We start from the raw sequence: 19,416 nt of genomic DNA, 5'->3' as shown, positions 1-19,416 counted from the left end.
ATTTGTGGTGCGATGTACACACCGTCAATATTGTGTGACACAAGATATCTCTGTAACATAAACAATGTAATCTTTCAATATCTTCTTATCATGTTTCTGATCAGTGATTTGTACATCTTTTGTCTTGTTAGTGGAGCCTCAATATATTTTCCTGAATAGATTTTGTTTAGTGTCATTTTTATAATCCTGAATAACAACACTTTTGAAGGAAGCAACCTGACCCAAAGAAAAATATTCTTAGCCAGCTGACAAAATAATTTAAGTGATACTAGAGCTTTGTCTAATATTAAACCATCGCCTCAATGCATTGTGCAAGTCCAAGCTAATGGCTAAGCTAAATAATAATCACATCTCACACCACCACCGTTTAATGATGTATCAGTTTTGTAAGATTGTCACTACAGAGTCATATCTGTAAAGATATATCAATTTCAAAACAACATTGACTAACAAACATGTTTTTTAAATGTTTAGTTATCCAAGTCTTGTTACTGATGCAATAACTTTGGGTTAATGTGTGTTTCATCATTTCTTGTCTTTCCCCATCAGGTGCTGTTTTGTATTCTTTTCAGGCTTCAGTAAAATAATGTAACTCTTTGGAGCAAACAGGCAGAACAATAAACCAAAGCTGGAGGCCAAGATGGCAAATGACTCGACTGCATCTGCATAATTTCCAGGGGAGCTGATATAAGCAGGGATGAATGCTAGCCACACAGCACTGAAGATCAGCATGCTGAATGTGATGAACTTGGCCTCGTTGAAGTTTCCCGGCAACTTTCGAGCCAGAAAAGCCAATACAAAGCACAGACAGGCCTGTAGACCAATATATCCAAGAACACACCAGAAGGCCAGGCTAGAGCCCACACTACACTCCACTATAATCTTTGAATGTTCATATTGTGTATTTCTGGATGGAAACGGGGGAGCATCAATGAGCCAGGCAGCACAGATAACCACCTGAACCAGAGTACAACTGAAGATAATGGTCCTCTGCTGCTTAGGCCCTAGCCACTTCATGATGTTGTGCCCTGGCCTGGTGGCAGTGAATGCAGCCAGTACCACCAGGGTCTTCCCCAGGATGCAGGAAATACACAGTGAAAATATGATGCTAAAGGCAGTGTGGCGCAGCATGCAGGACCAATATGTTGGCTTTCCAATGAAAAGCAGAGAACAAAGAAAACACAGAGTTAGTGCAAACAGTATGAAGAAACTGAGCTCAGAGTTATTGACACGGACAATGGCTGTGTGTCTGTGACAGAAGAAGACTCCACAGACAGCCAGAGTGAAGCAGGCGCCCACCACAGACATCACTGTCAGGGCTATTCCCAATGAATCGAAGGTCAAGTACTCCACTTTCTTGGCAATGCAGACTGTTCTGTCGCTGTTTGACCAGAAGTCCTCTGGACAAATTGTACAATCTACTGAGTCTAAAGGGAAGAAAGTATGAACAATTTTCAGGATTGCTTTACTTCTGTACTATACTTGTAAGAATGGATTTGCTTTGACTTTTTATTGTTCAGCTCAAACTCACTTGTCTGATTGTTAATTTTGCCGCTGTCACATGGTACACAGTCAAAGCAGCAGATAGGCTCCCCACGACGGACAGCCTTCCGGGAGCCTGGAAGACAACTGGCACTGCACACAGACACTGGCACCTAGAGTGGAAAGACCATGTGCTGATATCAATGACAGGTGGAAAATTCCTCAAAACCATGTGTTAATAAAGTATTTGTTACTTCTAGTTTCTCAAGTGTGTTTAACACAGTGTTTTGAGTTTTATGTTGATTAGATATATTTTGTCTGCAGATGTCAGTCTAGTTTACAGGTATGCCATCACACAAGCTGTACACTGAGGACTGGGTTCCTGCCCAAAAGCTATTCCATAACCTGTAGTTCAATATATTAAGCTATAGATCTATGAGAAGCATTTAATGTCATGAAGAATGATTCATTCATTGTCTACTGCTATATCCTGCACATGAGGGTCGCGAGGAGCCAGAGCCAATCCCAGCTGAAAACAACAGGTGGGGTCAGACCCAGGACAGGTCACCAGACCAGCATACCGAGACAAACCATCATTCACTCTTCCATTCCATAAAGAAAGATCCATGAGGAAAACAACAGTGGATAGTACGTCACCAGTCACATCCTAGCTGGGTTTTGAATCTCTGTTGTGTATGAAAACAAATGACCCTGTTTCAGATCCAATCTGTTCCGTCCACCTGACTTACCTCCATCTCAACCTACAGAACTTCAACAGTTGGCATCTGATGAAGGTAAAAACACAGTGTGAGCAGCTTGCCTCACTCTGATGTCCTGCCCACATTATCCTGTCCTCTTGGATCAACAGCTCCTCTCCAATAGTCTTGGTTCCATCAAACAAACCCACGTTGACAAATTCGATGTTTCCTTCTGTGCCTCTCTGCCAGTTGATGATATCATAATAGGGTACAGAGTCGCCCTTGGCATCAAAGGCCACCTCCTCATCACCAATCTGAAAGTTCACTTCCTGGAGGTAGTGTTGCAGCTTGAAATTTAGGAAATGCACACAATGAAAAACTGAATTGCACTAAACACGTTTTTCAGTCTTCAGACTTTTGAGGTTTAAGGCCCCTAAAAATCCACAACCTAAATTTGTAAAGCAGTAGAAATGTAACAGAACGGTAAAGTGAACACATCACATGGAAATTAAAACATGTTGACCCACGTTGCTAAGTCAATCAACGTCAATATTGATCAGAAATAATTCAATGATATTTTTGGCCATAAGTGAGAAGTCCAGTGCTGTGTTTACAATGGAACAATGAACAATTTAAAAATATTCATAAACATATTTCATTAAGATTTAAATATATTTAGATTTTTTAGAACACAGAAATAGGGGTATCATATGTACAGTATGTTACATGACTTTGGTAAATGGGAGATAAAGATCGTGGTCTGAATCCCAAGGATTGGGCTTTGACCCACAGTGTGTAATGGTAAAGAAATAGTGGATTATACAGTACCTGCCAATGTTGTATGTTGTTGCTCTGAGCACATGAGTTGTTCTGGAAAGGCCCCCTCCCTGGCTGACAGAGAAGGAGGTTGTGCAGGGAATGAGCAATGGCATATACAGCCTTATAGACATTATATGAGAATCTAGGGCTGGATGTATTCATGTAGGCTGAGTGCTGTTCCAGCAGAGACTCCTGCCCTGAGCACGGCGGCATCTGGGTGACAGAGGATGGAAAAGGACTGCAGCCATACAAAGACTCCCACAGCTCATGCACCAGCTCATTGTCAGGATATCTCTTAGGGTTTACTGTCTGCAGGAAGTCACCCAGTCTGGAGATATGACCTATTCGGATGCTAAACCCAATGGTTCCTCCCAAGTAAGAGTAATACTCTCTCCCTGAAAAGACTGATGCTTTGACCCAGGCATTACTCGCCACCCACTGGATTCCAGTGATGTTCTGAGTCATGTAGTCCCTCAAGAAAGGGGTCATCTCCCCCTCAACTGCAAATACCAACACCACTTTTGCAGTAGAGCTACGCATCACCTTTACAGAGGGTCAGATAATGTAGATAACAGGGTTGTAAAAGGAGACAAAAACAAAACTGAGTGACATAAAGAAAAACCCAGATGTACACAGTGAAAAACTACAGTTTCTATAGACCTTAGTATTATTTGATATTTCAACCCTCAACAGCAAAATAATTTCTGTAACGCCATAATAATCTTCCTCTAGTCCTTTTATTTCTTTTATGTTTAATTTATTTGGTATACTTTTTCCTTGTGTATTTTTGTTTGGGTCTTTTTTAATGTCTTGTATGTGTGTAAAAAAAATGTCACCAGTTGGTCAGACAAATAAAGTTTCTATTGTATTCATTTTGAAGAAAGTACTTACTTTAACAAAGTCAGTTTTTCCTGTTGTATGTCGGTACTAACAATGTCTATTGACTTCACACATTGAGATTTTCTACTCTGCCCCAATAGTTCCACCTGTAACATTATTCATCTGACTCTTGTTATGAGCTCTTCATTTTCTGGACATTGTCTTGTGTTTTACAATTCTGATGCTTTTGTCGTTTTTTGATTGAAAGCACAAGTACTGACCTATTGTGGACTTAGTTAAATGATGTTCTTGGGAATTTTTTTTTTTTTATATACATGGTTACAGAGTTACAATTCATGTCATGACTCTCTTCTCCTTTCTGGATCTAATATGGGCCTGATGAGATAAATGGATAAAAGTGAGACAAACACACAGTTTTCTCCTGGAGTGTCTAAATTGAATGACCACAGTAGGTCCACAAATAGGAGCTTTAATGGCTCTATGTCTTAATATGTGTTAATATTTGTTAGCAGCAAAAAGTTTCTTTAACAGAAACTCATTTACACTATAAAACAACTTCAGTTATTTTTTTATAGCATCAAATCACCACTCTACCCAGTCCCTAGAGGCTGTTATTATTTTATCCTGTGGTAAGAACCCATTAAAGGAGGGTTGCAGAGACATCGTGGTCACAAGTTCAACTCTACCCATGGCAGATCGTACTTAATTCCCTTGTAAGTCGCTTTGGATAAAAGCGTCTGCTAAATGACATGTAATGTAATGTAATCAGTGGAAGAGTGAACTGTCTTTCAACTGAAAGGTTGAGGGGTCGATTCCTGGCTCCATGAGTCTACATGCTGATCTTTCTTTGGGCAAGACACTGAACCTCACATTACTGTGCCAGCAGTGTGTGAATGGGTATGAAAGATGTGTTATAAAAAAAAAAGTAGATACGTAGATGTTTGAATTTATGTGAATGGTTAAATGACAAAAACTGTAGTTTAAAGCAGCTAGTGGTCATCACCACTAGAAAATCTCTATATAAATATAGACTACTTAACATTTAAAGGTAGAAGTCAACAGTTTCCACAGTGTTTTCATACCTTCATGATCCTTAGTCCCGCCTGGCGAGTGTAGAGCAGAGGAATAATTTCTTGGTACGCTACACATACTTTGGTGTCCTGTAATTCTCTCAGTAAACCTTTTGCAGCAAAGTGGCCATAATCATTGTCTCCTCGCAGCAGCCCCACCCAAGTCCAGTTAAAGTGCACCAGCAGCTGTGCAAAGGCTTTCACCTGGGCTCAACAGAAAAAGACAATCAACTCACTCAGTTTCATGTCACAGACATTAAAAAACTTTCATAAATGAAAAGCAATATCTTCATAAATGATTTGGTGTTGTGCCCTGTTATAACATGTCTGTATTCTGTAAATGATAAAGCATGGAAGTTTGGCACAACAAAGAAATATTGATGTATTACTGGATCGGGACGACACATATAAGCATTGTTCCATCTTAATAAAATGTAAGCAGTGCTGTATAAGACTCACAAAACAAGCAGAAAGACATCACCAAACATCAATAATAAGGATTATAACAATAAAGGATTATCAACAGTGATTATTATAATGACCAAACCTGAAAAGAACACTAACATAATATAAGAAAGAGGAAAATCTATATATTCAAATTAATTTCTTAGTGTTTAGTGAAGATTTGCCTCTTTTTTATTAATAGTTTTAATTTGACAGTTTAAAGCTTTAAAGGCAGTTGTAATACTTATTTCTGATGACAGAGTAGTAAATGTGTTGAGCTTTGACTCAAAACAATAATTGACCACATGTTTTACATTTTACCTGGTAGTCATCACTAGGAAGTACTCTGAAGAAGGTTGGATATTTTTGTCTGTCTGACAAACATGCACATGTAGAACCGTAGCTGATCTGTGTAAAAACAGATTGCAGTGTTACTGAGAAAAGAAGAACATTTTTGTGATGATTGACATAAATACAAGTCACTGTTACCATGGGGATCCTGAATGTTTGCAGGGTTCTTGACAAAACAATAGACTGAGAAGATCCATAAGCCCCAAGCACAGCGAGGAGTGATGAGGCATTTGTGCACATAGAAGAGTTTTCCTCACTCACTCCGTTCAGCATCGATAAAACAGCTCTCTGTGCTGTCAGTGGATATCCACATGAATCAAAGATTTTGTAGCCCAGAGTGTGATTCTGCAACAGCACTGGATTCTGGTTTATCTCCTCCACTGCCAGTCTCATAGTCTGAGCCCACCGGAAAGCCTTGGGATCAATTCTGTGGCTGATACAGATGAATGTTGTCTGTTCATTTAAAAACTCTAATGACTATAAACACATTCAGTCCATTTTATATTAAGAGTGCAAAATTAGACATAATTCACAGGAAAAAGTAAATCAAATGCTCCCACTATCATCTATGAAACTCACCCATTGCAATTTATTGGTGCTGGTCTGTCGGTGCCGTTAAGGTCTGGTATTTTCAGATTAAAATGAATGGGGAAAATCCCACCGATGACATAGTCCCCCTGGACCGCAAAGCCTGGCTGGAAGCTGTTTAGAAGAGTGCACTTTGAGGCTGCTGGTGCAGCTGCAGTGGTGATGCTGGAAAGTGAGCTATCAGTTAAAGTGAGGACACTGACAGCAAAGTAAAGCAAAGACAATAAAGCAAGTGAAGTCATAATGTTTCACTGGGCTGAGGAGAGAATGAGACAGAGCTAAAAATAAAGTACTTTATAAAGGCTACAGTATCACATTCCCAGTCTTGCATCTTATTGATGACAGAGTGGCTTTGGATTGGACAGTAGTCCACAATCAGGAATTAAAGTGGGTTCATGCAAACTGTGGGGAAAAAAGCTGAGGACCTAAACAAAGACAAATACACAAACATATACAGTCTCATATGATAATGTACCTTTATATATTATTTATTTTTGATGTAAAGAGGCAACAGACATTTGTGTGTCTAATGATTTCTGTTTGGTCACTGACATAAAGATGAAAGTAAGAAGACTCAAAAAGACTCAACTACTGTACTTTTCCTCAGAGCTGATTTTGTCATGACCCCAGGAACTTTTCTCTTTCTTCTTAAATGACATTCAATATTGCATGTTTTTCCATTTCATATTAAGGTGTTTGGGTCTCTGTTTAGTATTTCTGACATATTTTCAAGTACTTCATATATGTCTGTGATGTTATGCTAACCTATTAGCATAACATCACACATTTCATCCGATTTCATCAGATATTACATAATTGATAAATGTAGCTGTGTCTCATCTGCATAACAATGGAAGTGTATGTTATGCTTTCTAATAATGTTCCCTAGAGGAAGCATATATAGGGTAAAAAGTATAGGCCCAAGCACTGAGCCTTGTGGAACTCCACAATTAGCTTTTGTTTGTAGTGAGGCTTTATCATTAACATGAACAAACTGCAGCACCTGTGATCCCAAGAGTCTGCTCCAATCTCTGCAGTAGAATATTATGATCAATGGTGTTAAATGCAGCACTAAGATCTAACAGGACAAGTAAAGAGACTAGACCATTATCTGAAGCCAAGAGAAGATCGTTACTAACTTTAACTAGTGCTGTTTCTATGCTATGGTTTAATCTAAAACCTGACTGAAAATCTTCAAACAGGCCATTAATGCGCAGATATTCACATCATTGATTAGCAACTGCCTTTTCTAAGATTTTAGAAACAAAGGGAAGATTAGATATAGGTCGGTAGTTAGCTGAAATATCTGGGTCAAGGGTCGCTTTTTTGAGAAGGGGTTTAATAACTGCTATTTTAAACGTTTGGGGCACATATCCAGTTAATAAGGATAGATTAATTTGAGTTAATATAGAGCTGTTAATTAAAGGAAACACATCTTTAAACAGTTTGGTGGGGATAGGATCTAACTGACAGGTTGATGGTTTGGATGATGAAACTAATGATGTTAACTCCAGGGTGGAGTGGCTCAGTGGTTAAGACCGGTACCCTGTGTGCAAAAGACATCATGGTCGCAAGTTCGACTCCACCCCTGGTTGATTGTACTCAATTCCATTGTAAGTCAGTTTGGATAAAAGTGTCTGCTAAATGACATGTAATGTAACTCAGGGAGGAACTGTCTAACTGTGCACCTGGTGCTTCTAAAGCTCTTGTGCTAAAAGATGAGTCAGTCCCATCTTTTAGTACGTAGGAGAGAGGGTAGATACGTCTGAGATGTGGTAGTATCGCGAGACTGCGTGAGATTGTGCAACCAAACCAAAACATGGCGGCGCGCGTCTAGCCCAAACATTTCCACACAGTATACTATCAAGAGGAAAAAAGTAAGGGAAAAAACTACTTGTCAGTCACATCTCCTTTTCTGCACGTGAAGAGGGCAAATACGGGAGACTGGAGGATCTGGAGGATTACATCGACGAGTACTTTCAACGAGTCGTAATGGGGAAACCAAAACAACCAGCGGTTACCCCCTCCCCCAAATGCAGTCGCCCGGAGGACTCCCCTGGAGCAGCCTCATCATCCGAATTCACGGAGATCCTTACCTCCATAAACACGAAGCTGGACACCTTCGATGCCCGACTTTCTCTGGTAGAGGTCCTGCACAAGGAATTCCAATCGCTGCGAGAATCTCTAGAGTTCAGCCAGCAACAGGTGTCCCAGCTCGCGGCGGAAAACAACACACTTAAAGGGTCGGTTAAAACCCTAACTGAGGAAACAAGGCGCCTCAGAGAAGAAAATACTCACATTTACTGATCTACAGTCACGCAGTATGAGAGACAATCTAGTTTTCTCTGGGATCCCGGAAAAAAACGAAGAAGACGCAGAAGCGACAGTAAAGAACTTCATTATAAAACAACTCAAACTCCCGGCAGACACCGTCAAAAAAACATTTCGTTCCACCGGGCCCATCGTCTAGGAGGGAGACGACAGGAAGGCCAGCGACCACGTCCGATTGTTGTAAAATTCAAACAGTTTAAACTAAAGGAGTTGGTCAAGAGCCGAGGCAGGGAGCTGCAAGGAACGGACTTCAGCGTAAACGACCAGTTCCCGAAAGAGATCCTGGAGCGACGCAGGAGACTGTTTTTCTATGTTCATGTATTTCTAGAGTATACTATGTCACAATCTACAGCATGTATCCTGTAATTAATGACCACATCAAAACGAGGCCCCTGCATATAACAGCACAAACGCATGCACTCTCTCTCACACACACACACATATACATACATACACATGCTGAACGCGTAAACTCATGCACATATGTACATCCACATACAAGCTGTAGTATTGCAGTTTATCAGACAGACAGACGCACACACATGCACATAATACACACAAAAACACGTTACAAGCGCGTAGACACATACACACACATCCACATACAGGCTGTAGTTTCGCACATAGGCTGTCAGACAGGCACACACACACACATACTTACATGGGAGCACACACACCCTGTGTTAACCATCAGCCTGTGCACATGCACAGAAAACACACACAGGCTACACTAGATAAGTAAATATGGTTAATAAGATGAATACACTCAGGCTTGTCACTTGGAATGTGTGTGGAATTGGCTCGAAACATAAAAAACATAAAGTCCTCAACCACCTAAATAGTCTCCAAGCAGACAATGTCTTACTACAAGAGACTCAGTCTCGCTAAGTCAGATTGCCAGCTCACCTCATCACAATTTCCCCACATATACACAGCAAACTACAACTCTAGACAGAGAAGAGTCACCATCATGATCAATAGAAAATTAAACCTCATACATAAGAACACTATGATAGACCCAGAAGGTAGATTTATAATACTTCACTTATTAATCAATAATACAGACTTCTGTATATCTAACATATATGGTCCTAATGTTGATGACCCCTCCTTTTTTCACACTTTATTCTCCTCACTGTCCACTCACACAACACTGATAATAGGAGGGGACTTCAACATGGTACTCAACCCAGAACTTGATAGGCTCAGTAAGGCAGGAACAACACGGAACTGGCAATCGACAGAAGCACTTAAACAATACATGAGTGATTATGGTCTTTGTGATGCTTGGCGCTCCTGTCATCCAGCTGATAAAGAATACACCTTCTTCTCACCTGTACACAATTCCTACTCTAGAATTGACTTCTTTCTCACCAACAGCTCAATTCTATCAGACGTCACAGACACTTTGATTCACCCTATCACCATTAGTGACCATGCACCAGTTTCACTAAAGATAACTAATAAGGCCATCACACCACCAATCAGAAACTGGAGATTTAATACATCATTACTAGATGATCCAAATTTCATCAAATACTTTGAAAAAGAGTGGTTGATATTTCTAGAAACAAACGACCTGCCAAGAACTCAACCAGGTGTCCTCTGGGAGGCAGGGGTAGAATAATCTCATACTCATTTAAAAAGAAGAAAGAAAACCTACTGGAATTAGAACTACAACATAAAATAAAAACATTAGAGACTGCCTATGCTGCATCCCAAGATGAGAACTTGCTTAATAATGTAAGAAAATTAAAACCTGAATTAAACAAAATAATAGAAAGGAAAACACAGTTCCAACTGGAGAGATTACGCTTGGAAAACTTTGAACATAACAATAAATCCAGTAAATACCTAGCTAACCAACTTAAATTAAACAAAGAAAAAACAACTGTCCACTCCATAAAAGACTCAGACAGTAAACTAACCCATGCACCGGAAGAAATAAACAACATTTTTAGAGATTTCTATACAAACTTATACTCATCAAACAATAACTCATCAAGTACAGACATAAACACATTTTTAAACTCCATAGATCTACCAAAACTTAATAATGAACAGGTTAAGTCTATGGAGTCCCATATCACAATGGCTGAACTAAATGAGGCCCTACACCATATGCCAAACAGGAAAGCCCCAGGACCAGACGGATTCCCAGTGGAATTCTACAAAACATTCTGGTCCATACTAGCACCAACATTCTATAAAATGATAATAAAAATCAAGGAAAGTAACACTCTCCCCACACACATAAATACAGCACATATCTGTCTCCACCTCAAACCTGAGAAAGACCCGTCACTCCCATCCAGCTATCGCCCCATCTCACTCATAAACGCAGATCTTAAAATCATCTGCAAAGCCTTAGCAAGGAGACTGGAAAAAAATCACCCCCTTCATAATTCACCCAGATCAGACAGGATAAAATAGACTACTGCACAATCAATACATTTAGAGCAGCAGTGGTTTCACTAGATGCAGAAAAAGCATTTGATAGAGTAAACTGGAAATTCCTACTTGCCACAATGGAAAAATTTGGATTCGGAGAAGAATTCATCTCCTGGATCAAAATTGTATACAGTTCACCCAGTGCCTCGGTCAGAACAAATGATCAAACTTCTCCAAGCTTCACTCTCCAGAGAGGCACCAGACAAGGCTGTCCACTCTCCCCATCACTATTTGTCATCTTTATTGAACCACTCGCAGCGGCTATTCGCACAAACAAAAATATCAAAGGTATTCAAACAACAAAACTACATCACAAAATAAGCCTCTATGCTGATGATGTATTACTTTTCCTCCAAAACTCACAAAGCTCTCTTTCCGAGACTATTGCACTTCTTAATAAATTCTCAGCCATATCAGATTACTCGATAAACTGGGCAAAATCGATCATCCTACCAATCAACCATGACTTCAAATCATCACCATCCTGTCCTCTGAAATCTGGAAACATTAGATATTTGGGTGTAAATATTTCGTCCAGGCTGTCAGAGCTAGCACAATTAAACTATACTCCACTACTTAAATCAATAGAGGATGACCTCCTACGATGGAATTCCTTACCTATATCACTTATGGGAAGAGTTAACACCATGAAATGATGTTCTTACCAAAAATCAATTACCTCTTCTCAATGATCCCAACTAAACCCTCACCAATCTGGTTTAAATCCTTAGACTCTGCCACCACAAAATTCCTCTGGAAAACCAAACCAGCACACATCAGTTTAAAAACACTCCAAAAAGCAAAAGCCTATGGTGGTCTGGAACTTCCAAACTTCCACAACTACTTTCTTGCAAATAAGCTTCACTATGTCCAAAAATGGTTTCAACCCAAACCACTGGACAGTCTGTGGCTAGACATTGAACAAACACTCTGTAAAGAAATTAAAATCTCCGATCTACCATTTATAAGCAAAACCATCAAACGGCATCAGTGCTTTAAAAGCATAAATATAAATACCTCCCTGTCAGCCTGGTTGGAATTTATCAAACTCACTGGGTCCTTGCATATCCCATGTAAATATACCCCAATCTGGAATAATCCAGACATACTACGGAATAAAACAACACTAAAACTCAAATCATGGCAAGAAAAAGGTATAAGGCACCTGGAACAAATTATCCAAGATAACAAATTCATTCCATTTCAGAACTTAGTGGAACAATATGGCATTAACAGCAACACGTCCTTTGATTATCTACAAATAAAATCTGTAATCCAGACGAGGTTTAAAACCAGTAAATTGGATCTAGAACTACCTCCAATGATCAAACAATTTCTAAACCTTATGTCTCCCAAAATGGTGTCTAAAACACATGCACTATTGACTAAAAACGATTGTATAATCTCTTTACCAACCACAAAATGGGAGGCGGACATCCATCAGCCTAGATGATCATTTCTGGTTACAGATATCATCTAACACATTCAAATGATAAAAAATCCAGACCTACAACTAATACAATACAAAATCTTACACAGAACACACTACACAGGACAAAGGATGTTCAGAATGGGGCTCTCACAATCAAATATCTGCACAAACTGTAACGTTAACACAGCAGATAGCTACATGCATGCTATATGGCTATGCACACCAGTGTATACATTCTGGTGTAGGGTATGCGAGGACCTCTCAGCATATCTCGAATACACCATACCACCTTCCCCCACGCTATGCGTACTGGATTTCCGAGTATCACAGACTCGTCCTGCACATATCAATTCTGTCCGACACCACAAGGCATGCAGTCAACCATATTACATGTCCTGGGTACTGGACAGGACAGGTTAAGAAAAAAAAAAAAAAAAAAGATGAGTCAGTCCCAATATGAGGGAGGAGATGATTATTTTTTTCTCTGATTGATGTTATTTTATTCACAAAAAAGTTCATAAAATCATCACTGCTCAGTGTTAAAGGAATAGATGGTTCAGTGGAGCTGTGGCTCTGTGTCAGCCTGGCTACAGGCTGCTGAAAAGAAACCTGTGATTATTCTTATTTTCTTCAATAAAAGAAGAATAATAGGCAACTCTAGCTTTGTGTAGGGCTTTTTTGTAAGCTACAAAACCATCTTTCCAGGCTATATAAAATTCCTTTATATAGCCTGGAGTTACTGGAACACCATTTTCTTTCTAATTTACGTAACGCATGTTTAAGAGCACGAGTATTGGAGTTAAACCATGTTGCTCGTCTCATCTGATTCACCACTTTCTTTTTCAGAGGGACAACACAATCTAATGTAGTAAGCAGTGAGGCTTGAGATATATATAAACATAAACATCTTCTGGGCTTTTGAGCTGAGATTATCTTTGACCATTAGAAGGATTATTACTATACTGACTATCACTACACCTTATAACTCGTAGTATCATCTATGTCAAACTAAATGATCCAGTGATGATGAAAGATGAGTGAGCATAATTAATGCTGTTCAAGTTTATTTTTTTTTATTAGGGACAAATTACATAGCACATTTCAGAAATACAGGTGTAATACAGGCCCTATTGTTTTTATTGTTTTTTTTAACATAATAGTAACACTGAACAGTGTCTTCGCATTAGAAAAAATAAATAACCGGTCTATTACAAAAAAAAAATGAATGCAAACCTAATCCAATGAGACAGATAAATTAGTGGAGAAATAAAATAAATAAATAAATAAATGATAATAATAATAATAATAATAATAATAATAATAAGAAGAAAATAAATAAATATAAAAAATAAATACAAAAATTGAAAAAGGGGTACAATGGGGTTAGTCCGAAGGAAAAGTTGGCATTGAATTAAATTTTTTTTGGAACAGCCTTTCACTGTATAACGCATCTTCTCCACTTTGAGAAAGAACATAACATCCTTGAGCCAGAGAGATAAAGATGGAATTTAGGAGACTTCCAGAGGAGTAGAATGTGTCGTCTTGCCAGAAGAGAAGTAAAGGATAAAACTTCTGATTGTAAGGAGTTAATACCAAGTTGTACCGGTGAGACTCAAAATATAGCAATAAAGGGGTCTATCTTTTTTTGGGTGCCTAGAGCCTTTGTCAAAATCGTAAAGAAAGCAGCCCAGAATTTGTGTAACGTGGGACAGAAAAAAAACACATGACTTAAATTACAGGCAGAGGCATGGCATCTATCACACTGGTCTAGAACACTAGGGTATATTTTAGAGAGTCTGGATTTGCTGAAATGGGTTCTGTGCAATACTTTGAACTGTATAAGCTGAAGCCTGGAACAAGGAGTAGTTGAGCGTATACAGTGTACAGCCTTATTCCAGAATTGATCAGTCAGATGTGTACTAAGCTCACGCTCCCAAGCGTATTTGGTTTTGACAACTGAATGAGTGTCAAGAGCCATGAGCATGCCATAAATTTTGGATATTAGCGATTTCTGGAGGGGTTTCAATGTCAGGAGGTCATCCCATGGTTGATTAACAGGTAGGGAGGGGTAACAAGGAAAAAGAGAAGAAGCACAATGTCTAACCTGAAAATAGAGAAACAGATGGGATGTAGGTAAGTTGAAATCAGAGGAAAGGTGTAAAAAAGTAGCAAAAGTGCCGTCTTTAAAGAGGTCTCTGAAAACCTTAATGCCTTGACTTTGCCACAACTTGTTGGAAGTATTCATAAGAGATGGGGGGAATAGATGATTATCCACTAAAGGCATCAGAGTGGACGTAGACAGAAACTTAAAGTGGTGCCTAAACTGGATCCAGATCTTTAGGGTAGAGAGTACCAAAGGAAGGAGTAAGGCAGCAAGTGAAGAGGATACACAAGACTGAGCCTTAAGCTTACACCATAAGAGCTGTGGAGATTGAAGCCAGTAAGTCCATTTGTGTATGTGTGCTGACCAATAATATAAAAGAAAGTTTGGTAAGGCAAGACCACCCTCAACAGTACATGTTTGCAGTAAGGACTTCTTCACTCCTCCCCACAAGAAGGAAGTAATTTTCTGATCTAAAGATTTAAAAAAATGTATGGGCAAAAATAAAGGAATGCACTGAAACAAAAAAAAGAAATCTGGGCAAGACATTCATTTTCACCACATTAAAAAAGGGAGAGAGTTCCACCTCTTGAAATCTACCTCAACCTGGGCAAGCAATGGGGAAAAATTTGCAGAATAGAGAGAGGGTAAGGAGCGGGTCACATTGATTCCTAAATATTTAAACCCTGAAGGGCTGAGCTTGAAAGGAATATCAGACTGTGTAAGTGTTAGAGCGAGGGAATTTATAGGAAAGCATTCACTTTTAAGGAGATTAACTTTATAGCCAGAGAAAGAGCCAAATCTCTCTAACAAAGATAAAATTAGCGGAATAGTAGTCAGGGGGTCAGATATGTATAAAAGAAGGCCATCCGCATACAGGGATAATTTTAATTCCATGTCAAAACGAGAAATACCGCGAAATTGAGGAAGAGATTTTAGTGCAATTGAGAGGGGCTCTATGGCCAGGGCGAAAAGTAAGGGAGAGAGGGGACAGCCCTGTCTGGTGCCGCGTGACAACGTGAAATAATCAGATCGAGAATTATTGGTGTGAATTGGTGTCCAAAAATTCATCTGGACCGGGTGCTTTGTTGTTTAACATGGCTTTTTTTTGAAGAAAGGAAGTCATTTCTGTCATGTCTGATGAGGATTCCGATTTATAAAGGGAGGAATAGAAATTCTTGAAAATGTCATTAATAGATGTGGGGTTGTCAGAGGAATCTTTAATTTGTGTAATTAATCGAGAAGTAGTTTGACGTTTCAATTGATGAGCTAGGAGCCTGCTTGGTTTATCGCCATGCTCATAGTAAGTAGCACGAGAACGTACCAGAAGTCGCTCTGCATCGGCTGTTGTAAGGAGGTCCAATTCAACCTGTAGGTCATGACGCTGTTTCACTAAATTCTAGGAAGGATTAGTAGCATTTTGTCTGTCAATATCCATAATTTTAGAGAAGAGTTCATCTACCCTGGCTTTATGGGTTTTGTTGCGATGAGCAGAATAAGAAATAATCTGACCACGCAGATAAGCTTTAAGCGATTCCCATAATAGTGAGTAAGACACAGATTTGTTTTTGTTAATAGTTATAAACTCATCAATTGAGGACTCAATAAAGGCATTGAATGCGTCATCAGACAATAACAGACTATTGAACCTCCAGGGTGAGGAATAATAAGGTTGACTTCAAAGTCTAATATTAAGGGTAAGAGGAGCATGATCAGAGATACTAATTGAATGATATTCGGAGGATGTCACTTTGGGGACCAGGGAACCATCGATAAAAAAATAATCAATGCGAGAATAAGATTGGTGCACATGAGAATAGAAAGAATATACCCTTGTTTGTGTATTATAAAATCTCCAAGGGTCCACAAACCCATTCTGGAGCATGAAATCTGAAATCAATTTAGACATAGCAGACTGGGTGAGAGTGCGGGGATTAGAACGGTCCAAGGTTGGGTTCATTACACAGTTCAAATCCCCAGCAAGAATCAGGAAATGGGTGTCCAAGAAAGGAAGAGTGCCAAATAGTCTATTTGTAAAAAGAACATAAGTAATAATGCAGAGACATAACACAACAACCACCCACAATCCACCCCAACCCAACCCCCACCCTGCACATCAAGTGTACCCATCCCCAAACGATGGAAACAGCAGTGCAGACTCTGACAGGAGCCAACTTCCGCCACATCTTCCGCCGCCGACTAAAAAACACATCTCTTCCGACTCTATCTTGACTAAGACGACGACAAAAAAAAAACTACTAGCACTTCATAGTTTGGCTTACTTGAAGCTCTTATTTCTAGCTCTTATTTGTACCCAAATGTTTAAATGCACTTATTGTAAGTCACTTTGTATAAAAGTGTCTGCTAAATGACATGTAATGTAATGTAATGTAACTTCAAAATGAAGCTTGCGACTATGTAGCTAGAACTAACAGGAGTGCAGAGCCCCGCAGAGCATGAACTTTAAACATGAAATAGGAGGCACTAGGAATGACTATGGTGCATTAGGACAGCAGGCACAAGAACTTAAGAATTTTGGCCAGCACCAGACTGAGTTAGTTCAATGAAAAAAAATTAAATTAAAACAAATGAATAAATAAAGTGTCACCTAGGAGTAAAAGTCACCTAGGATGCTGAATTGTCCTGGAGTGGACTTGGACATGTGCTCAAGACTCTCAATGCAATGAACAAATGCATTAAATGATAAATGCCTTAGCCTCTTCAGGTGATGTGAAGTCGCGCTGCACACCATTATGGGGAATGCGCAACCGCGCCGGGTAGAGGATACCAAATCTGACTCCCTCGATGTCGCGCAGCAGGCGGCGAACCTCATTGAAAGCGGCTCGTACCGCTTGGGGGTATGGTCGGGAAACACGGAGAAGGTCATGTCCCGTATTTTAATCCGTTGTATCTCTGTAGCTTTCCTGAGGATCTCAGTGCAATCGGCGTAGTAGTGAAGCCATGCCACTATGGCGTGAGGGTGGCCACCCAATCCGGGCCTGGAAAACAGGGCACAATGAGCTCTATCCACCAGCGGCTCCTTCCCGAGCACGAAGGCCTCCATCAACAGCTTAGACACACCAGCGGTGGATGCCGAGTTTGAATCCTCCTCCTTGAGCGTGGCGGAATCCATATTGATGGACTGTGTATCGGTAGTACGCGGCAGGGACGTAGATTCACCACAAGACGAGGCGGCATCGCGGGTGACAGGCCGCAGGTGCGACTGTATGGTGTGTCCTCCTTTATTAACTTTGGGCGGCATTGTAATGATGTAAAACCGAATATATCAAATAAAACTTTTATTTGATATATATTTCGGTTTTACATCTTTTATTATAAAAGTTATTCAGAGACTAGTAGATTGTAAGAAAAGAACGAATAGTGCCTAAAAACGCATACAAAAATAAACTCTGCAGGAGCCGCGCTGTGCGACTTACGCCATGTTTCGCTGAGCCGGAAGTCCTCTGTTCAAGTTTATTTTGATAATATAACGTAATATAGAATTAATTTATCACAAAGGGCTTCCTGAGATAAAGGAAAAGGTCAAACAGACATAAACATAAATACATACACAAGAGCACACATATGTAATTGCTAGTTTAAAATAATGTTAAATGATTTTTTTTCTTTAAATATTTTTGTTTTTATGATTTATTTGAAGTAATTTTACCAATCCTCAGTATATAATCTTTTTTTATGGAGCTCTATATTTGGATATATTCATTAGTTAAACTTTTGACAACTAATCAAAACAAACACAACTGCTTTATCAAGGCAGTGGACTGTGTGATATTTAATTTGATGTTATTGTTATTTTTCAGCCAAAGGGAATATTCACATGGAGCTGATTTGCCTGTTAGCCTGTTAATTAAAAAGGTGTTTGTGTCTCTTCTGTCTTGTGGGAGCTGCTTTAATTTAAAAAGAATGATGTAAAGAACAATGATTAACACCTCCAGGCTTTTCAAACTTCATTATAACAAGAATAATAATTCATAACTGTGTCTCTGTGTCAACTCAACTTTGTTTCTTTAGAAATATTGCATCAGGATTTCATCAGATCTGTTTGTGAGACGTGATGAGAATACTTTACTTGTTCTGTTTATTGAAAGTCACTATTAGTTATTATTATTATTAGCAATAATAATGATAATAATAATGATAAACTTAACTTTTGTTAAGTTTATTAAAAGTCACCATTAGTTACTTCCTGAGATCCACATACAATCATAAAAACATAAACATATATACAAACACATTACTTTTACAAAGTTAGACAAAAAACTCAAGTGCACTCAACGGTATAGAAACATAAAATATCAATAACATAAATAAATAAAGACACATGTTATATAGATTATATGTTGTACAGATTAATTTTGCATAGATTAAATATTGTATAGAGGAAATGTTCTGTGCGCTGATCCAACCAGGTTAACAAGCTGTTTCACCATGTTGTTGGAGGTCGCCCGCAATGACGTCGAGCCATCGGGTGCGGGGCTTACCTCGTGGTCGTCTCCAGCCTGCAGCCCTCGGGTCAAATTGGAAAATGGCTCTCGTCGGATGGTCAAGGGGAAGATGGAGAACACGACCGAGCCAGCGGGTGCGGCGCTGCGCGGCCAGACAAGATGCTCTGGGCTGGCGTGTGCGGGCTCTAAGCACTTCGTTTGGAACCCGCTGGGGCCACCTGATGTTCTCGATGGTTCTGAGAGCCCTGCTATCAAAACCATCATAGTCTTGTGGCCAGAGACTTGTGTAAGGGCCATGTTTCCAAGCCTTAAAGCAGTATAGAAAGTATCGCTGAGTTGTAGA

General features: G+C 39.4%; 1 protein-coding gene across 1 annotated transcript; it reads right to left on the bottom strand.

Annotated features, from left to right (window-relative positions):
• Nucleotides 1-525: 525 nt before the first annotated feature.
• On the bottom strand, nucleotides 526-17,740 carry LOC131448881 (extracellular calcium-sensing receptor-like). The gene is made up of 8 exons (XM_058621670.1): nucleotides 17,457-17,740; nucleotides 5,843-6,137; nucleotides 5,675-5,761; nucleotides 4,922-5,113; nucleotides 3,009-3,554; nucleotides 2,296-2,527; nucleotides 1,532-1,648; nucleotides 526-1,427 (listed from the first exon to the last, which is right to left on the bottom strand). The coding sequence occupies exons 1-8, from the start codon at nucleotides 17,738-17,740 to the stop codon at nucleotides 526-528; spliced, it is 2,655 nt and encodes an 884-aa protein (XP_058477653.1).
• Between the last annotated feature and the right edge of the window lie 1,676 nt (nucleotides 17,741-19,416).

Source organism: Solea solea, chromosome 21, assembly GCF_958295425.1.
Source record: "Solea solea chromosome 21, fSolSol10.1, whole genome shotgun sequence".
Taxonomy (NCBI): domain Eukaryota; kingdom Metazoa; phylum Chordata; class Actinopteri; order Pleuronectiformes; family Soleidae; genus Solea; species Solea solea.
Note: the sequence above shows the minus strand (reverse complement) of the source record. Positions and strands in the feature narration are given on the sequence as shown.